This window comes from Haliotis rubra, unplaced genomic scaffold (genome assembly GCF_003918875.1).
Source record: "Haliotis rubra isolate DU_JTF1 unplaced genomic scaffold, ASM391887v1 Scf14, whole genome shotgun sequence".
Lineage (NCBI taxonomy): Eukaryota > Metazoa > Mollusca > Gastropoda > Lepetellida > Haliotidae > Haliotis > Haliotis rubra.
Window position 1 is genome coordinate 638,194 of NW_025765336.1, and position 22,408 is coordinate 660,601.

Below are 22,408 nucleotides of genomic sequence, written 5' to 3' on the forward strand. Positions count from 1 at the left end.
TACTTGGATCAAGCTTGGAACCTGAAGTGCGTGGGCTGGCATATGAACCCAGGGTCAACATATCTTGCCATCTGATCTTGATCACAAATTTACCCTGACACTTCACATTCAGAATTTTACCTACATTTATGACAAACAATAATACTTTGTGATCATATTTTTTTATTGATTACTTTTGTCAAAAGACTAGCATGCTTGCACTATTCCGATGTAAAAGATCTCTAAGTACTCTGGAGCATTTTCCAAGTCTTCAAATGAGCACATTCGTGTAAGCGCAGGGTCGTGTTGACACAAGTGGCCATTGATAACAACCTTCATGGGTGGACCTGACTGAATCCACCACATACTGTCCCAGAAAACAGCTTGAATAGATCCGATAAACATGGCACCACTGAACTGTTGCAGTGAAAGGAGTATTTTTCACAAACTTATACCATCTCAGAGCAGTCATTCGAATGTACCTGGTCCAAAGAAATGTCAAGTGTGGCTGATGAAATATTTCCAGACATTGACTGTTTGTTGTGGGCAGGATTGCCTTGAAGAAATGTCTGTAGGTTTATAGAGAACTTTCCTCTGTCCTGTACACTATGTTGAATATAAGAGTAGACTACAGCAGAGCTCACGTCTGTTACAGATTGTTCATGTAACCCTTGAGCCCTGAAGGTGGACACGTAGAGTCTTGTGATATTGGCATCCCTTATGACTGTCTACCCAGGTACTAATTCTACACATCTGTAAGTGGCGACACTTCCAACCATGGACATTTCTTGCATTCATTACGTGCACATGCTGTACACCTAACAGGGAAGAACGTACTGTCCTAGATGTATATAAACATCTAGATGTACAATAACAAGTCTTTAACCGTTGTAAAAGGTCTCCATAAAATCATGCTATACAAAATAGGCAGCAAGCTGAGCCATCTTGTCTTTTGGTTTTCCTCTTCCTCGACCCCTGCCACGGCCACGACCTCCTCTTCCCCTGCCCCCACGTCCTCTGCCACCATGGCCACGGCGGTTCGACAGGTTGACGGCATAATGTTTCTCAATGAGTGACTTGAACACAGCATCACAGAAGGCACACCCCGTGTGCTCTTCATCACCATTAGGGAAAGGAGACTTGCTCTGAAAACCAAATAGAACAAAACACTAGATTTACATGATCCTGTTCTAGTGTAATGTCTGCAAGGAATAAGTGCAGAATCTGTCTCCGTGAGGTGATGATGGTAAGTCTTACAACCCGATGAAAGAGGGCCAAGAACACACCAATGACCTCTTACTGATGTAATAATGGTTTTTCGTGTCCTAATGCATGATGAAATGTTAACCAGGAGTATTTATTTAGTCCATTATGCAGTGTATGAAATAAGGCCCGAGGCGGTCTAGATTTCTGACGGACGGTCTAAATTTACAGCTAGCCAGCCTGATGGTCTGGTAATTTTTTTTGGATCTTTCATACATCTGAGTAAATTCACCATATTTGGTCTGGTTAAATCCATTTTGGGCTGGTAACATTTTGAAGTTACCAGCCCTGATGTCTGGCTGGAATTTTGGCTTATTTCATACACTGCATTATGGTATGCCCCAAAACCTGATGAAATGCTGATAGCAATAAGTGCAGGACTGTTTATTAAGTTAATCATGGTATGTCCCATATCTGATAACATGTTGACCAGAAATAGTGAAGGAACATTTCCTTAAGTACTGTAAAAAGGTCATGTTGTATGATGATATTTTCTGCTACGAAACTTTTCCAAGACTCTGAAACCAAGACATCAATATTTTACCTTGTACTGCACAACAACAGTATTAGCACCACAGTCGTCACAGGTGTCTTCACCGATGGTAATCTTGGAAGCATTGTCAAAGAAGTTGATCACCACACTACACCTGAAACAAAACAAGGCAGTAGGTCATGTAGGCAACATGTTACTCAAACAAAGTTAAAGAACACAAGGTGGCTTTAAAATAATCAACCCTGGACAACACAATCCAGGGATTGACATCATAAGCATTAATCTATGCGATTGGGATACAGTGACACGAGTCAAACAAGTCTGCAAACATGACCCTCTGATCTTGTTAGTCACCTCTTACGACAAGCATGGGTTGAAGACCAATTCTAATCCGGATCTTCACTTGCCATGTGTGTGAGTGAACATGAAGCTAAAGTTGACTCACTTGTTACAAGCCATCCTCCACTTGGGTCCAGACGTCTGGTCCAGGACGAGGATGCCGTACTCACACTCCACACACTCTGAGATTCCGGTCTGTGATAGGGAGTGTTGGCAGGACGGATGTGTACATTCGTTACAACCCATCCCCTTCCTCATGTTCTTGAAGGGAGGGTGGTTGTAGCAGTATGGACACAGTGGATAACTCTGAAAAACAAACGGGATTGTAGTCTTTATGGTTTCTTTCAGCCTCAATGAAAACAGATCTTAGTGCTCATTACCACTACATCTCATCTTAGATCTCATAACTACTACATCACATCCTAGTGCTCATAGACTCTACTTCAGATCTAAGTTCTGGCTTCTCCTAAACAATGATCTAAGGTGTCCCATTACAGGTCATGTCCCACTGACCCTTGCCAACCCTCACCCATTCTCTTCCCACAGAGGTTACTCCTGTCACATCTTCCTACGTAACCTCTGTTCTAATACGGCCCTTTCATGGTGTGAGCGTTCAAGACTCGTGATTGGAGACAATCAGATTTAGTTGTGCAATCAGCGACGTTGTTTCAAAAGTGATCATTCGCAAGGCCTCGGTAATTTCTGTATGCTTCGAGAAAACTAAACTTCTTCCCCTGCGCGATGCGCAAACGTTTCTTCTAGACAGATCAGTGGCGTCTCCATCGCCCTCGTTGACAACGGACAAGCTAGCCATTAAACGTCTTGTGTGTAACATCAACACAAGTCCCTGGCAGATGGGGGATATTTGTGGCCCCACATTTGCTTGTGTTAGTCAAGTTGAATCTAAGTCAATGTAACAGGTGTTCTGATTGGATAGAAAGAAAGGAGATAATTCGTGTTGCGATCTTTTGCCGCTAGGGGATTTTACGAGAACCGGGAAATATGGCCGTATTAGAACAGAGGTTACGTAGGAAGATATGACAGGAGTAACCTCTGTGGGAAGAGAATGACCCTCACCACCAGTTGCAAAAAGGACTAAACAAAAGCCAATAGAAAAGTAGCTTCAGGGGTGGAAATAACTTTAAAACTGCTAGTGTACTCCGGTACAGTGGCACAAGTAAAATCACTTGCCCTGATAATTTTTCCACTATACTGGCCGATTTTCGTGTTGATTTTTTAAATAAACAACATAATTAACATTGGAAAGTAAACTGGACACCGGTACAGTGTGATATACAAATTTGCTTGCCCGACAGAAAAAAACACTGGACTCGGGCGTCGGGCAATGGGTTATTTCCACCCCTGAGCTTTCTCCAGCTCACTGGAACTAGCTTCAAACTGATGACATTCAGGAAATGTCTAAGGCTGAGATTGTATTGCAGTTCTTCTGTCAAGTTATGTGATGTGTAATGGTCAGTGTAATGGTCATTCAAAATGTCCCGTGCTAGCCATTTTGAGGTTGCATGATTAGAAAAAACATTTTGGACTTCAATAATATCAGCAGGTATGCTCTCATTGATCAGGTAAAAAGGAGTTCTAATGGGACGTTCAATGTGTAATGACAGCAAACAGTAATATTTGGTCTTAATTTGACCAGTAAACAATTTTTGGTACATTCCAGCTCTTCAAACGATGTCTGAATAATCATATCCTGCCAATCAAACCAGCAATCGAAGTAATGATTAAGTTCCCAAACTGTTAGGTATGATGACAGACATTCACACAGTTCACTCAGTCACCTCTTTCCACAAGTAATTGAGTTTTTCTGTTTCACGTCCCCACTTGGGGAGAGAAACAAACAGAATCAACAACAAATCAAGCCATGAACTATGGCCGATCAGCAGATAAGAAGATTAAAGGATTTACATATCAAGGACTGACCTTGCCCTTGGCACCAGTTGTCCACAACACCAGCTCGTAGTCATCTAGCGGACACCGGAGTTCCTTGTAGAGCTTGATGTTGCCGTTCTGCGGCAGGGAATATGTCTCGTCACACATGGAGCAGTGAAGACGAGAAGGTTTCGCCTGCACGTATTTCATGTAGCGTCGACACTTACCACACCTGGAAATTACTTGTGTGTTAGACAAAACATCTTACAATATTCCAATCATGTGAAAAGTCAATCATGAAACAGATTAGGTCTTAGTTATAGGATAAACAAAATATTTTGAATAATACTTTGCACAATGTTATCAGTGGGATTATGCTTTTTCAGTAAAGTACAGATTCTAGTACTTTTGGGGTTGAGTTCCATCTGTGATTCGAACCCACACTACCGGCACCTACCGGTAATCACCAGCACACAAAGTCAGCGATCTAACCCATTCAGCTGCAGTTTCCTCGAAATGGATGTCTGACAACTGAAAATCTAGATCACATACTTTGTGTACCCCTCTGACAAGTGTAAGTTGGAACGGCTCCCACAGCCAAAAGCTATGAATACACAAAGCCATTTAGAAAGTGGTGACATGTGACATAGGTTATGTTCGGGATTACACTTTCTCAGTGAGTACAGATTCAGAAGAGGGGTAACTCTGCACAGCAAATTACATCTTAGACAATTGGGCTTCCTGTAACCTCTGCATTAGTTTGTGTTACCACAGCAGATGCATTTCCATTCAGTACATACCTTGACAGAGGTCGACCGCTGTCGGCCAGGGATGAGAAAGTAACCTCGAACAGCTCATCCATACCGTTGATATTCTCAACAAAGTATCGGAACTTCCTGTGAAATATGTCCAAGCCATGCTGCTTGACTGCGTAGAAGTCTGCCTTGCCGTGAGAGATGAGGTTCAGTTGTTGTTCCACAGCTGATCTCATGGTCGGTAGCACAAGGTCAGCGTCAATCTGGAACAAAAGAAATGCTCTGCCCCTTACTGCCATCCTTGCTACATAATGTGATTGGTGTTGATGGCATAATTCTGAAACTTTGATGTCATCATGGGTTTGTAATGTAACTTGTGATAACACATTGTCCTTGCTATAATGTCGTTCAGGTCTTAATGTCATCCAAGCTAAAATTGTTTCCTCACCGTAAAGACAATGTCACCCACCACCCTCATGATAATGTCACTCTGTCATAATTTCACTTTGCCACCATGGATATACACTTCTGTGTTACGTAAAAACCCGTCATCACTCTAATGACGCCCTGTTGTAATGTCATCACCACCATAAAGTAACCCTGTCATAATATCATCATCACCATAATTCCACCATGTCATGTCGTCACCACCATAATGGTGCTCTGTCATAATGTCGTCACCACCATAATGCCACAGTCATGTCATCACCACCATAAAACCACCCCGTCATAATGTCATCATCAACATAATGCCACCCTGTCAAAATCTCATCACCACCATAAAGCCACCCTGTCATAATGTAATCACCACCATAATGCCACTGTCATGTCATCACCACCATAATGCCACACAGTCATGTCATCACCACCATAAAGCCACCCTGTCATAATGTAATCACCACCATATTGCCACACTGTCATGTCATCACCACCATAATGCCACACTGTCATCACCACAATAAAGCCACCCTATCATAATGTCAGCACCACCACAATGCCACCCTGTCATAATGTCATCACCACAATAATGCCACCCTGTCATAATGTCATCACCACCATAAAGCCACCCTGTCATAATGTCATCACCACCATAAAGCCACCCTGTCATAATGTCATCACCACCATAATGCCACCCTGTCATCATCAACATAATGCCACCCTGTCATCACCACCATAATGCCACCCTGTCATCACCACCATAATGCCACCCTGTCATAATGTCATCACCACCATAATGCCACCCTGTCATAATGTCATCACCACCATGCCACCCTGTCATGTCATCACCACCATAATGCCACCCTGTCATAATGTCATCACCACCATAATGCCACCCTGTCATGTCATCACCACCATAATGCCACCCTGTCATAATGTCATCACCACCCTGTCATAATGTCACCCTGTCATGTCATAATGTCATCATGCCACCCTGTGTCATAAATCATCACCACCCTGTCATAATGTCATCACCACCATAATGCCATCCTGTCATAATGTCATCACCACCATAATGCCACCCTGTCATAATGTCGCATCACCACCATAATGCCACCCTGTCTTAATGTCATCACCACCATAATGCCACCCTGTCATAATGTCATCACCACCATAATGCCACCCTGTCATAATGTCATCACCACCATAATGCCATCCATGTCATCACCATAATGTTGTCACCACCATAATGGTGCTCTGTCATAATGTCATCACCATAATGCCACCCTGTCATAATGTCATCACCACCATAATGCCACCCTCTGTCATAATGTCATCACCACCATAATGCCACCCTGTCATAATGTCATCACCACCACCATAAGCCACCCTGTCATAATGTTGTCACCACCATAATGCCACCCTGTCATAATGTCATCACCACCATAATGCCACCCTGTCATGTCATCACCACCATAATGCCACCCTGTCATAATGTCATCACCACCATAATGTCATCACCACCATAATGCCACCCTGTCATAATGTCATCACCACCATAAAGCCACCCTGTCATAATGTCATCATCACCATAATGCCACCCTGTCATAATGTCATCACCACCATAAGCCACCCTGTCATAATGTCGTCACCACCATAAGCCACCCTGTCATAATGTCGTCACCACCATAAAGCCACCCTGTCATAATGTCGTCACCACCATAAAGCCACCCTGTCATAATGTTGTCACCACCATAATGCCACACTGTCATAATGTCAGCACAACCATATAGCCACCATGTCATAATGTCATCACTACAATGTCACCCTGGCAAAAATATCATTACTCTAATGTCACCTTTCAATGATGTCATGACTATAGTGGGACTCATAATGTCTTCTGTCTGAAGATCTTAAAAATATTATGACAGCCAAAATTCAGGATTTGTAACAGCCTTCTTCTGGAGTGAGAGAGCTAGTTAAAATTTAAAGTCACTTTGGCAATATTTCAGTCATATCATGACTAGATCAAGTTATAGATGACGAATAATTTAAAGGTACAAAAAATTGTCATTGAAGGACAGTAAAACAACTAGAATATCACCGAAATACATGTGTTCTACTAGAGGCAGGTTATTTGCAGGAATTGTCCCATGTCTTAGATTATTCTCAGAAACACCTACCTTTTGGTATCCATGTACCAGCACAATGCCAAGTGGGGTGGGCTTCAGCTTACGGCCAGCGATAATGTTGACGTAGTTCCTCTCACAAATGTTGTTGATATGGACAGGGATGCTGGCGTCAGTACCGATACCATGTTTCTCCATTAGAGTAATCAGCTCACTCTCTGTCAGGTAGTCAGGGGGTGAGGTCTGTCGCTCGTTTAGCTTTACCTGTAATCACAAGTACATGTTATCCCAAGTATTCCTTTCACAACAACACCGAGTGAGGTCTGTTGTAAGAGTGCTCTGCTATGAAATGGGTGTAAAGAGGATCCTGGAAGAGATATTGTCTGGATCAGACAATCCAGTGACTGACATGATGAGCATCATTCTGCGCAATTGGGATATGCTGACATGCATCAACCAAGTCAGCAAGCCTGACCACCCGATCCCGATATGACATCAACCAAGTCAGCTAGCCTGACCACCCGATCCCGATGATGGCATCAACCAAGCCAGCAAGCCTGACCACCCGATCCCGATATGACATCAACCAAGCCAAGTCAGCCTGGAGCCGATATGACATCAACCAAGTCAGCGAGGCCTGACCCCCGATCCCGATATGACATCAACCAAGTCAGCGAGCCTGACCACCCGATCCCGATATGACATCAACCAAGTCAGCGAGCCTGACCACCCGATCCCGATATGACATCAACCAAGCCAGCGAGCCTGACCACCCGATCCCGATATGACATCAACCAAGCCAGCGAGCCTGACCACCCGATCCCGATATGACATCAACCAAGCCAGCGAGCCTGACCACCCGATCCCGATATGACATCAACCAAGTCAGCGAGCCTGACCCCTGACCATCATCCAAGCCAGCGAGCCTGACCATGACATCACATCAACCAAGCCAGCGAGCCTGACCACCCGATCCCGATATGACATCAACCAAGCCAGCGAGGCCTGACCACCCGATCCTGATATGACATCAACCAAGTCAGCGAAGCCTGACCACCCGATCGATATGACATCAACCAAGTCAGCGAGCCTGACCACCCGATCGATATGACATCAACCAAGCCAGCGAAGCCTGACCACCCGATCCGATATGACATCAACCAAGCCAGCGAGCGAGCTGACTGACCACGATCCCGATATGACATCAACCAAGTCAGCAAGTCTGACCACCCGATCCCGATATGACATCAACCAAGTCAGCGAGCCTGACCACCCGATCCCGATATGACATCAACCAAGCCAGCGAGCCTGACCACCCGATCCCGATATGACATCAACCAAGCCAGTCAGAGCCTGACCACCCGATGAACCCCGATATGACATCAACCAAGTCAGCGAGCCTGACCACCCGATCCCGATATGACATCAACCAAGCCAGCGAGCCTGACCACCCGATCCCGATATGACATCAACCAAGCCAGCGAGCCTGACCACCAGACCCTGTTTGTCAACTCTTTTGACAAGCATGGGTTACTGAAGACCAATTTTAAGCAGGATCTTCATGAGTGAGATTTGAACGAGATTCAAATCCATAAGCCATTTCTGCATATGATTATACCAGGTCTAAGATCCACAACGACTTAAATTGATTTTTGAGACCATTCTGCCAAATATTACAAAATTTTTATTACTGTTATGCATTTTCAAGGTGTTTATGTTTAAATCATGAAAACTGAACGACTCACTTCTTTGAAGGAGAGCATTTGATCACGGTGAAACCGTGGCATTTCCTCGTCACTGGTAATGGCCTGCCATGTCATGACTTCTGTGAAACCTGGGTCTAGCAACGTTTTGCCAGAGCATGAAAACAACTCAGCACCAATGTCAAAGGATACTGTTGTTTGTAAGTATGTACAGTCGGGAGACAGCTGGAACAGAAAGTGGAACCTGAGGGAGGTATATCAGTATTTCTGGACACTTGTCGAGACACTAATTATTTTACAGCTGGGGCTTCACTCTATTGTTTCAATAGTGGAATATATATATCCTTGTGTATTCGGTTTTCGGTCATGTAAGGATTGTCGACCAACGAAACATAAAGTGCATGAATAAATTGATAATAAACAATCCTACCTCGTTTGTTTGTCATTTATTTATGATATTCAAATATCTGATGGATTTACTTCATGTTTCAACCGCACAGCAGGCCTCATAGTTCGCTACACAAAGATCGTGAATGCGGAAGTGACGTCATCTGTTTTCGTTCACTTCAATGGTTCTCCGTAAAACAGAAATCTAATAGCAGTATACATGCTATGCTGATATTTTTATAATATAAAGTTGATAAACATCCAGTCCAAAACGAATATTTGTAACAGTTCCAATAATAATTATTAGAAACTGTAGTCGTAATAATTTCATGTCAAAGTTAATCATGAAAACACTTTGCTAGTTACATCACATGTCCAAGCATGTTTCACTCCTCTGGTTTGCGGTGACGAGGGCACCAAAAGTCATCAGAAGATCTCACTACACATACGGAGGTGCACAGCTTGAGGTGGACCCAATGATAGCATGCAGGATGAGTACACTGGGCCCATGACACAAAAATATTCATTGCAGTTTCGAAAATTAAATATACTTTTTGATATATTTTAACTTCCCAGCTGTAACTCTGATTATGCAGTGTTGGTCTACTTTGATGCTATACTTTAAGATAGATAAGGCACTAGTTACTGGACATTTGTTACAAACATGATATTTGCCACACTTAATAGCTCTCATTCAAAAGAGGCTGTCCCCATCTCACAGATAAACATGCAGTCACAATGGCAGCTTATGAAGAAGAGAGCAGTTCTATAGGTGACCTACACCCTATGTGTCAACTCACAGTTGCAATAAAATGTCTGGTGATGTAGTCGTACAATCTCCAGGCATCATGCTCCAGCTCTGAGTTTGTGGCCGACCTCATAGGGGTAATTGGGGGATGGTCACCTGCATCCGAACCTTTCCTGTTGACAAGAGTGAGTGAGTGAGTGAGTGAGTGAGTGAGTGAGTGAGTGAGTGAGTGAGTGAGTGAGTGAGTGAGTGAGTGAGTGAGTGAGTGAGTGAGTGATGAGTGAGTGAGTGAGTGAGTGAGTGAGTGAGTGAGTGAGAGAGTTTTAGCAATATTCCAGCAATATCATGGTGGGTGACACCAGAAATAGGCCTCACAAATTGTACCCATGTGGGGAATCAAACCCAGGCCTTTAGTGTGAAAAGTGAATGAACCACTGGGCTACCCCAACGGCCCAACAAATCAGAGAGAATAAAAAGGCTATGATATATCAACACCACAGCTAAACAGAGACAGTCTTTAAGGCAAGAAGCTCAGATTTGGTGCTACAACTTACATCACTGAAAGTGAATTGAAAATACCAGAAAGACATTGCTTGTTTCTTTCATCATATTGAAACAATTTTGATCTCCCTTTTAATTGATACTAAAACAATGCATCATGTAGCAAAACTTACTTTGGTCTCTGGATGCCCTTGCTCAGTAGATCACGGACGAAGCTCCCCCAGTCTGGGTGCGACTGCTGCTGCCTCAAGGTGCCCCTGGAACACAAGCAGTCGTGGAGTCACTGAACCAAACCTTCACCATCCTCTTTATCTCCAGGACTAGACTTAGGTTAAACCCACACTAACCCCTGGATCTATTACCGACGTTCTTACACCCTTAATTTTCATAAATATTCAACCAACCAATCAAACATTGACATTAGGGAAGGGTAAGGGAGGTAACTCTATAAGCCAAATCCACTCCACTTTGAAAGGACATGAAAACATCCTTTCCATCAAATAGAATTTTGAACGCTTTCTTTTGCATGTCAGTGTGTTTTCAGTATTGAATTGTTCACCACCTCAATAACATTCAATAGAACAGGCTGTTGCTGATACTACCAACCCAAGTTTGTGGCTGGTAAGAGTATGTTACACATTCTGATTGGTACGTTACACCTAGCAGTGTGAATAGGTGAGGTGAGCTGAAATTGGGTTTTACGTCGTGCTTGAGAATATTTCGCTCATATGATGACGTCAGTGTAAATAGAAATCAAGGGAAATCAATCAATACACATGATTGCACCTCTCCCTTCACTATCTCATGAACTTGTGACAAACTCCTACTTGAGATCGAAGTTTTCTGGGTAGTGCGTTGTCTCGGTCCTGGGGTAGCTGATGTAACCCTGGGTGTAGAGACGTTCCGCTATCTGCATCACGTGGTGGGGGCCCATACCTAGCAGCAAGTAGATTACAAGAAATAAATCAAGGCATGGCATAACCATGGTTACATATTTCAGTAATATGCTGAAGGAAAATCTTTGTGATCTTTGTGACCTTTACTGTTTGGCAGTGTAGTAGTACCCATGCATAGTCCCAGCATATATACTGCAATGAGTTTGTTACTATGTACTGTTTGCATAGGAGGATCCAGAAACTTTCAAAGTGCGTGTGTGTGTGTGCGCGCGGGGTTTTCAGGGGGTTTCACACCCACACACACACACACACACACACACACACACAGAGAGTCTGGATCTCCCACTGGTTTGTAACGTAAACATCAAAATCAATGCACAACCCACCGATATGTCATATGTGACCTATTGATATGATGATTCGAAGTCAAATTCATGCTATATCAAAAATATCATTAAACCTGATTGAACATTTAAACTGAGTGAACTTCAGGAATATTCTTGGATGGTCCATGTATTTCCAAACGCATAGTTGTGTTGCCAAAACAAAGCCCTCGTCCAAGACACTACACAGGAGTCCTGTTTCTGGTTTGTTTGGTTTGTTGTTTAACGACGCACTCAGCAATATTTCAGCTATATGAAGCTGGTAAATAATCAAGTCTGAATCAGACAATCCAGTGATCTGAACAGCATGAGTATTGATCTATGCATATGATGACATGTTTCAACAAAGTCAGTGGGCCTGACCACGAGATTCTGTTAGTCGCCTCTTACAACAAGCATTGGTTACTGAAGATCAATTCTATCTCGAATCTTGACAGGTCTCCTACTTCTGGAAAGAAACAATATAATTTCAAAGGCAAACCCCAAAGGCAGAATAGTGAAATGTTTCTTACCGAGCCCTGAACTTCCCACTCTGAGCATCTCGACTGTATTGAGGGCAATGGGACGGGCCTTGCTCTTCTCCTTGGTGACAACACCCAGCACCCTGAATACACACAGGGGAGATAACTCAATACACAAAGGGAGATAACTCAACATCAATACAAGAAAGAAAACATCTTTTACTGCAGAAAAGTGCTAATTATTGTCACTGTAATCTAAACGACAAAATGGTTGTTATAATTTTGGTAATTTGACTTTAGGATGCACTGTCTACCTTGCTCCATCACTAGACTTGATCATGTTGACAAACATCTGTGCCACTTCCTTGTCAAATATCCTGACTCTGTCCCACTCCAGCTTCAGCTCCTTCCCATCGGGATGTGTGACCTACAGAAACAGTCAACTCAGCTAGGATAACAAGAGTGGAAGCTACCATGTTACTTGGTGAATAATAACTATAACATTTACATTACGACTGAGTGGGTAAGTGAGTTGAGTTTTACACCGCACTCAGCAATATTCCAGCTAAATGGCGGCGGTCTGTAAATAATTGAGTCTGGACCGGACAATCCAGTAATCAACAGCATGAGCATCGATCTGCGCAATTCGGAACTGATGACATGTGTCAACCAAGTCAGCGAGCCTGACACCGATCCCGTTAGTCGCCTCTTACGACAAGCATGGGTTACTGAAGATCAATATTCTAACCCTGACCTTCACGGGTAACATTACAATTGACAAAGCAACTTGGAATAAGTACTATGACAAACAATTAAGGTTGGAATAAATAGAATTCCAGCTACATGATATCAGTCTGTAAATAATCAAGTCTGGACCAACCAAGCCAGTGATTGACCTCATGAGCATCAATCAACAAGTTGATTTTGAAATTGATACCATGGTTACAGGACTGGAAGATTAACACGCTTATTGAGCTGAAGTATCATTTCCAATGATAACACTTTCAAAGTGGTACTTGTGCATGTTATAGGTCAATAAGATTGTTAGAGTATCTGCCAAATATTAACGCAGTAAGCATGACCAAGCTTGATATCTTGTATTTATTAGTGTTGGGAATTGGTTGAAATCTCACAATTGATGATTGCTTCATTACCAACAAACAATCAGCGAAAAAAATTGGTTAGCGTCATTTTTCAGATTTTCCTATCCAGGTTGTTATTGCAGATATGTATAACATGATGCAACTTGCTAATTTAAAGTGATGACATATATATCATGAACATAAACTTCCTGGAGTCTTCAAGAAATATTCAGTCATTCAGTTTTCTATGAATTAAACACGTTTTCAGGCACTGACAACTTCAACGATATGTTCCATTGTCAAGTATTTCAAAGACTAAAAAAGTAGTTCAAAAATCGTTTATGTTCGATTATGAGAAAATGTGATAAACTGCTTAGTCGTTTGGTCACTGAGACCAATCTTTGATTATTTAAATTAATCGGAACACCACTAGTATCTATACCTGTACATCGATCACCCAGTAGGCCTCAGGCTTGAAGGAAAGAATCTTGTCATGTCTTTCCACACAGAAGCCTAGTGTCGGGGTCTGACATGGACCATAAGATATCAGGGTGCTGTCCAGATCTCCATACTTTCCCTAGCAATATAATAACATGCATGTCATATCATGTTTGGCATGAAATATATTACGGCGGTCTGTGTTCTTTGGCAATATTAGAGATCTTGTCTGCTTATATCTAGTGGTGGAAATCACTTTGGATTTGATCATCAGTTTCTAAAAATATTTTGTACCATCAACCATTTCATCATCAATACATATAAGTCTTAAATATTGTGTGTAATTTCTATACATTCATCTGTAATTTTTGTTTGGTCAAGATTTTAAATGTAGATGTAGATATCTGTGATAACATTTACCCTTTTACTGACTCTTGAAAAATATGTGATAAATATATGTAACAAATTTTTAATGCTTATAGACTGACAGAACATGATCAGTTTTCCAAATCCAAGATGCCATTTCAGGGGATTTACAGATGAAAACTAGACAAATACAGACGTATTGGAAATAACAGCTGTATCAAATGTTCATGTGAGTTTGGCACAAAAATCTGAAGTGCAATATCATACCAGTACTTGTCATTACTAAGAAAGAGCAGTATGGTATTTACTGACTTGCAAACCTATGCCCAGTACTCATTGTTTCTGATAATGACCAGTATTGATCTCCAAGCATAATCTGGAGCATTGATGATAGATATGTGTTGTTTGATGTTACAGGAGAATGAAACATCAAAGTTCTATCATTTCTCTTAAACATTTCCCAAAGAAGTTGCATCATAATTTTCTAAACGATTGATTTAACATGTCATTTCAAACATGGCCTATCAGAGCCTACACCTGTGATTGTGCCTTACCTCAGAAAAACATCAGAATCTCTTATTTTCCCAACATTATATAAAGATAGGAATAAATTATTTATAACATTTATGGCTGTTGAATATATCATGTTGATAAAGCTGTGTTGTGAAATTTCTACGTCCTAGTAATGAAATATTTCTTAAGTAGATCTGTGTATATTGTTCGCAAGTACGTATAATGTTCTGGTGACATTCAATGGTATGGTATTGTATATATTCATGAATTATATTAATCATATTAAAACACATGACAGAATGACAAAAATAGCTATGATCTATTATGAATATTATCGTTACCTGGAAGAACTTGGTTTGGAACCTGGTGAAGGCACATCCTATCCTCAGATCTAACTCCTGGCGGGCATCCACTGACAGGGCCTCGTTCTTGTTGGGCTCGCCCAGGTTTTGCATGGCTCTCTTGATATCAGTATCTGTGATTGCACTGAATTTGGCTCGGAAGATTTGCTGAAAAGGATGGCGGAGATTCAAATAAGCTGTCTATATGAATAACTTTACAACATAACCCTACAGCAACATATGTTATATTTGGGATTACACTTTCTCAGTAAAGTACACATTCTAGTCCTTTTTTGGTTGAGTCCCATCTGGGATTCGAACCCACACCCTCAGAGTCAGGCACCTAATCGCCAGCATACAAAGTCTGCCGCCTAGACCGCTCAGCTATGGCGGCTTCCACTTGTGTATTTCATAACCCTTAAGCGATTAGTTTGGAGTTGCTTGTATGTAAGTATGCATCAGGGGTGGAAAGAACTTTAAAATTGCTAGTGTACTCCGGTACAGTGGCACATGTAAAATCACTTGCCCTGATAATTTTTCCAATGTATCGGCAGTTTTCTTGTTGGTTTTTTAAATAAACCACATAATAAATATTGGAAGTCAACTGGACACGGGTACATTGTGATATACAAATTTGCTTGCCCGGCAGAAAAAAACACTGGACTTCGGGCATCGGGCAATGGGTTATTTCCACCCCTGATGCATACATAATTTCATAATTACAATTGTATAACAACAGAAACAACATACCATTTTAACTTGTGTACCTGCATTTCTTTACAGATCTTTACTCACTATGCTAAATGGGGGATCTAGATCTGATCTCATGTGTAACTGGTGAACTGCAGACATTTCCATGCGATCAACTCACAGGCCCTGTATGCTGTGTGACTGAACAACAACTGAAACGCCCTGTGTGATTAACTCACCTGCGCATGTGTCCTGTTCATCATGGGCTCCACACAGTCTATAACCTCAAAACAGATGTTCTCGCCTTCCTTGTCACAATCCAGCCAAAGAACAAGATAATCAGCTCCCTGGCCCTGAAGCAACATTAAAATGTATCATCTTCATACCCAGAACCAGAGGCCCAGATAAGCTGCGTATCCGGGTAAAATATGCATAGAAAATTTCCAATTACCCATTGAAAAAATAATTGTTGCGTACCAATTACGCATTTAAAATGTTAGATACGCAAAAAAGTTTAAAACAAATGCGTACAGAATATATTTATAAAAATTGCTTGCGTAATGAAAAAGACATCGATTGCTATCAAGTTGTGCTGTTAGTATAGGACAAGTGTTGTACTGTCAGTATAGGATGAGTGATTTTTTATGAAATCATTTCCAGTATATTAAAGTTGGCTTTGATTAGGTATGACATAAGGCAGAACATACCTGCTTAGTAAACTTACTCAATGACATAATACTTAGGTGAGTAAAGTGACTGAAATATGCACATATTTGAAAGCAGTGGGTAACGGAAAATGAAATACCCACTCAATATTCATAATACCCACTCCAAAAAAATACAGTGGGTACAGAACACACATGAGCTAAATCCTATCTGGAGCTCTGCAGAACTATTCAAACATAATTCAGATCTTAGTGCTCACTACTGATGTACTACTATTAGATGAGCCACGATCTGACAAATGACCCCAATTTGCATATATGGGAACGCCCTCCAGAACATTCGATTTGAAAAATGAGGGAAGCAGGTTGTCGTCTAAAACTTGAAATGTTCAATTTCCTCGTGTGAATCGTGTTTTGATTTTTATATCATACTAAGTATGTGTACAGCTAAGATCCTTAGAAACTGAACCAAGACAAATATAACTTTATTTACAAAACACTCCACAGAGGTGCTAGAGAAAAGAACACTTGTTATGTTTACAAACGGATGTATACTTGACATATATTCTGGTGCATCCTCTCCACACCAGGGTCAAATACCGAATAGATCCATTATGGAATTTACTGATTTAGGCGTACTTCGGGCCGTAGTCGTCCCTTTCTGAATCGGTCTCTGTGTCTGAATCACTTGCCAGTCCTACTTCGATCACGATTCTGTCAATTTCTTTTTCTACTGCAATTTCCCGTTACCAGTAGCCATCTTCGATGGTTTTAACATGTTTACAACATTCGGACAATTCCTTGGCACCGATTGCAGACATTCACTCATTTATGGCAACTCTAAGCGAAGTTTTTTGTGAACTGCAAGTTTTGTTTAGCAACATAATTTTTGACATTGGCCCAAATCAACTCAATTGGGTTCAATTCTGCGTGGTAAGGAGGAAGACATAGTACATCAGGGCCATGTTGTTTCAACATAGTGTCTACATTATAGACAGGGCCCGATTTGTTGGATTTTGCCAGACACAACAGTTCGGCTTTGAGCATTTTATCGTCAAATGCAATATTGTGCCTTTGTAACCAAGCTTTGTTTGATATCATCTTTTCTGTTAGCCATTGTTGGACATTTGTCCACTTGCTTGCTGTGGTATGGCTCATTATCCATAACAATGACGGAGTGGGGTGGAATGTGTGGGATCAATTTTTCCTGCAGCCATTTTGAAAATTATCCAAATTCATCTCGTCATGATATTGTGCTGATTTGAGCTCTGACTGAGTCAAATACAAGTAATGCATTTGGTACAAAACCGTTTTCGAACCCTGCATGAACAACAATAAGCCATGGTCCGGTAGCGGACGGAAGCTGATCCCCATTTATCACAACCTCACCATCAAACTGCCAACATTTTGGGACAATGTGGTGTACATGCAACCTTGTTTCATTGATAAAGATGATTGTTCGATTTTCATCTCGACATTTTTTATTGCATGCGCTTTGAAACGATGTCTTTTCGTTCCATTAAAACCTTACGATTTGACTGCGTTTATCGCCACCTAAACCCCATGTCTTTCAGATTTTATCGAAAACTGTTCTTTGAACCCTGGTAATGCAATTGGCTTCTTGCCATATCATATATCATATCTAGAGTAGGCAGTTGCTTTTGTATTCCATGTAAACATTATACAAATTGATGGACTGTACACCGGTCAAAATCATCAAGTTTGTGCTTGGAAGTTTTGGGTTTGCACAACTTGGTTGGACTAATAAAAGTAGGCCTACTCGCACCCATATCACCTTCCGCTTTAATACTTTTAAAGGTAGCCTTGGAAAGACCAGTAGCAAGGCTACATAGCATCTACTTTGATTGCATACGTAATTTCCATATAAATAGTATCATTGTACTAATTTGTAGGCTAACTCCCTTGCCTGAGAATGAACAATTTGCCCATGCAAATTTGACATGTTAAAATAATTAAAATCTGCAAACATTAAAAAATTGACTCGTGTCGAGATGGTGTCTTGCTGAACTAAATAGCTCTCCGAGACACATTAAACAGAAGCGGTATTGAGTTCATGCCACGGTCAGCAAGTATTGCACGGGCTTAATCGCCAATCTATCTGTAGCAACCAAGTGTATTCGTCTAGACTCCTTGCACCGTCTACTTTTCACAAACACGTGTACTACGCGAGGCTCATCTAATACGAGTCAAGCAGTACTGCTAAATACATATTTGAAGACATACCAGAACACCCGTGAAGATCCAGGTTAGTATTGTTCTTCAGCAACCCATGCTTGTCATAAGAGGCGACTAACGGGATCGGGTGATCAGGCTTGCTGACTTGGTTGACACATGTCATTGTATCCCAACTGTCTGGTCCAGACTAGATTATTTATTTTTACAGACCGCCGCCATATAGCAGGAATATTGCTGAGTGCGATCACAATGATCAAACCAAAACTAAACCAAGACATTCCAATACAGCTTATGTCAGATGACCTTTACTCAACTATCATCAACCAATGAAACAACCAACAAGGTGACATTGGCCAATCACAGAGCACTAATTTCAACAGGTTTAGTTTCAACCAAGAACTCACTGAATAATATTGATTCAAAATTTGAAAAATTACACAACAGAAAATTACTGAATGCTCAAGATGCCAGTACATTCCAAATTTCACTTTCCCAATCTGATAAGTAACTTTCAGATTACAGTGTTTCTGCTGACTTAATTATTTATCGGACACTGTGTCAGACGACCTAAAATTTTACCGGTCTTGAATGAAATTTGCCGGTCGTATCCTATTGCCATACTGTAAGTACTCATTTTAAAGTTATTTTTAGCCTGGGTATTTCCGAAACATAAGAATATTTGCGACCATGAAAGCACAGCCAAGACTGTCATTTCGCTTACCCATGATTTTTTTATTTTAATACTTGATTATTTACCGGACACAGTGTCCGGCTGGGTTTCAATTTACCGGTCCCCAACAAATTTTACTGGTGATTTTCAGGTATATACGGAGAACGGAAAGATTGGATTAGAATGATGGGTCGTTCTGACATGACAGATAATGGGATGTCTTCAGATTTGAGGGTAGCTGTAGCAAGAAGTAAGGTCTAATTTTAATTGAGATGTACTCACACTCAGACCACACATAGTGGTGTCACAAACCCTTTTCAATGGTGATACAATGGAGGCACCACTGTTGGTATAGACATTATGATGTGACAGATAAATGTCACTTCACAGTCTTCCATTGTTGACACCATTCTGATTCTACACATTCTAGGTTTATCTTCTCAAAATTACTGGGCATAAATTATGATAAAGTAACTGTTGCGCGGTGGAATTGAAAACTAAACTAACTAAAATTAAAGTATCGAAATATGCTATTTGGGGAACTAAACATGACTCTCTTGATTAAACTGATGAAATAATTCAAACAAAACAAATGGGGAACTAAACGTGAATCTCTTATAACAAATGCTAATGAGGCAAGAAACTTAATGTGATACCTTAAATTCTATTATCTACACTATCTAGCTCTATTGCAGCGGAAGTCTACTATCTACAGTATCTAGCTCTATGGAACTTCTATTTCGATGCACTAATACATTCTTTATATCAGTCTATCTAAATCCTATTTTGACGAGCTGTCACCCAACTCAAGAAACAACCGAACTCAAGGGAAACCTGAAGTCAACTGACGTCTAAACTCAATGACGTCTTAACCCAAGCATAACCTGTACACAACTGACCGATTCGACCGTTTCCCACGTGGTCAAGAGCACGTGGTCTGACCGCACGTGAAAAGTCATGCTTCTCGGTGAGCCGCGAAGCATGGTGCGTTTATACGCCATCTGTTCCAACTGTTTTGTCTTCAGACCAGTAACCTTATCTGTCTGAGCACAATACAGTTATACATAATGGATCTTATTCAGCGGAGAACTAAGTGAGTTAGGCTATAAGCTTCTTTAAGCAGTCATAGTAATGATGGCAAGTTACCTCCTTTCTCAGAAAAGCAGGCATGTGTAGGTTTGGTGTTGCCTCCTTCTTCTGGATGGGTGCTTGAAACAGTTCAACCTGAGAAATGAAACATGTGCAATACAGACTGTATGTATGGCTCTTATACTTTAAGATAGTGCAGAGTCCTCATGGAATAGATTTATAAAGAGAAAACAACCAAACTTTAGAAATGAAATCTAATCTTACTGAGAACTTAACCAGATGCTAAATATTGTCTGCTACAGATGTAAAAAAGCAACCCAGAATTGATGAAAACAACTTGCTCTGCGATTCCAATGGGAAGCATAAAACAATTTTTGAATAAGTAAAACTAAATCACTTTCCGATCTTGTAAAATGCTTCTTTTGTAACTGAACCCACTTTAGGGACCCCACAGATCTTTGATGTTTAACATTCAGGTCATGACAGGGAATCCTTGCTTTCATGTTTAATGTGAACTCTGCTTACTAACTTGTAAATCAAAAGGGGAGCATATTACTGCCACAATATCTTTTTTGAGATTCCAGTTAGCACTGTTGTTACAGATATAATAACATGATACTATTATCTTTGCAAATATTCCTTTCAAATTGGAGAGCTTACCCTGCCCTAATCATGCTAATGATCAGAAAGGTGAAACTAGCCCAAAGCCGAAAGGATAATAAAAATGAGATATATCTCAAGAAAAGTATGTAGCATACTTTCACAATTATTATCAGAAACTTTTGCTAACAATTTTGCTAACCCTTCAAAGAGGCTGACGCACCGGGATTACCTGACAGGTCTTATTCTGTTCCCACACCCTTAAAATAAATAACAAAACAAGGAATTCAACTCATGTCTGGAATGTTTTGGCACGTCCGGATTGCTTCCACCTGCTCCTCAAATTAAGCATTGTCCCGTGTTCCATTCGATTTTATATTATATTTTATAGATATACACTTTAAAATAACATAACTTATTTCAGTGATGAAATGCCGAAATGTTACTGTTAGTCCAGACAGGTCACTGTGCATAACATTTTCATGATTATCACTGCCTTTGAGTATGCCAGGGCTCCAGATAATTTTTCAACATCAGGAGTACGTACTCCTTATTTTTTAACTATAGGAGTACTGCAAAAACTGTTAGAGTACTTAATTGAATTTAATGGAGTATTTGATCTTGTGTTTCGTTTCATATATGCACCACAACATTGCTACTATTGTGTAAACAGGTAAAAAACAATACTTTTTTCAGATAAATACGTCTGTAAATGATTCTAAGACCATTCACCACTGCTGTGGTGCGTATCTGCTACTGTTCCTAAATTATTTCCTACCGTATCGTGCATATTTTTTATCCGTACATATGCCGATACGGCCCTTATCTGGAGCCCTGCTATCATAGTGTGCATAACATATTTATGATCATCACTGCCTTTGAGTTGCCTTACCGGATCAACCTTGTCCCAGTTATTGTATTTTCCCATAAAGTCACAGCTCATTACGTGACCACAAACAGATGTCATCTTAAAGAATACAGTGTCTCCATTGAATTTGCCTCTGTATTCATGAACCGAGCAAGCCCCATTCATGCCTTTTCTGCTGTTCATAGCACCATTTGAGAGAATTTTAGCAAGAGACTGAGCCAAAGATGGCTTCTCTGCTACCATTAAAACAGTTCGCATTTTTGCAACTTAAACCACACAGCGACACAATAAAATAGCTGTGCAAATACAAACTAAACAGGGTAACACCCAAACTTTCCAGACTTAGACGCCATGTTCTAAATCTCGTATATAATAGTACTTCCCAACTAACTACTGTTATATAGAGAGAATATTCCCCATTTTGTATTGCTCATCTTTCAATATTTTACAGATATTGTCCACTTCATAATTTATTTAGAAAATTGTAAACAAATGCAGTGATATATTGTCTCTTGTATCTCGGTA

General features: G+C 40.8%; 1 protein-coding gene across 1 annotated transcript; it reads right to left on the reverse strand.

Annotated features, from left to right (window-relative positions):
- Nucleotides 1-151: 151 nt before the first annotated feature.
- LOC124268690 (DNA topoisomerase 3-beta-1-like) lies at nt 152-22,239 on the reverse strand. Its single transcript, XM_046703681.1, has 17 exons — nt 21,908-22,239; nt 20,473-20,550; nt 16,035-16,148; nt 15,106-15,273; nt 13,890-14,024; nt 12,680-12,792; nt 12,417-12,508; nt 11,453-11,561; nt 10,799-10,882; nt 10,177-10,297; nt 9,032-9,214; nt 7,341-7,550; nt 4,765-4,982; nt 4,016-4,196; nt 2,181-2,380; nt 1,787-1,889; nt 152-1,124 (listed from the first exon to the last, which is right to left on the reverse strand). The coding sequence occupies exons 1-17, from the start codon at nt 22,139-22,141 to the stop codon at nt 894-896; spliced, it is 2,574 nt and encodes an 857-aa protein (XP_046559637.1). The 5' UTR covers nt 22,142-22,239; the 3' UTR covers nt 152-893.
- Nucleotides 22,240-22,408: the final 169 nt, after the last annotated feature.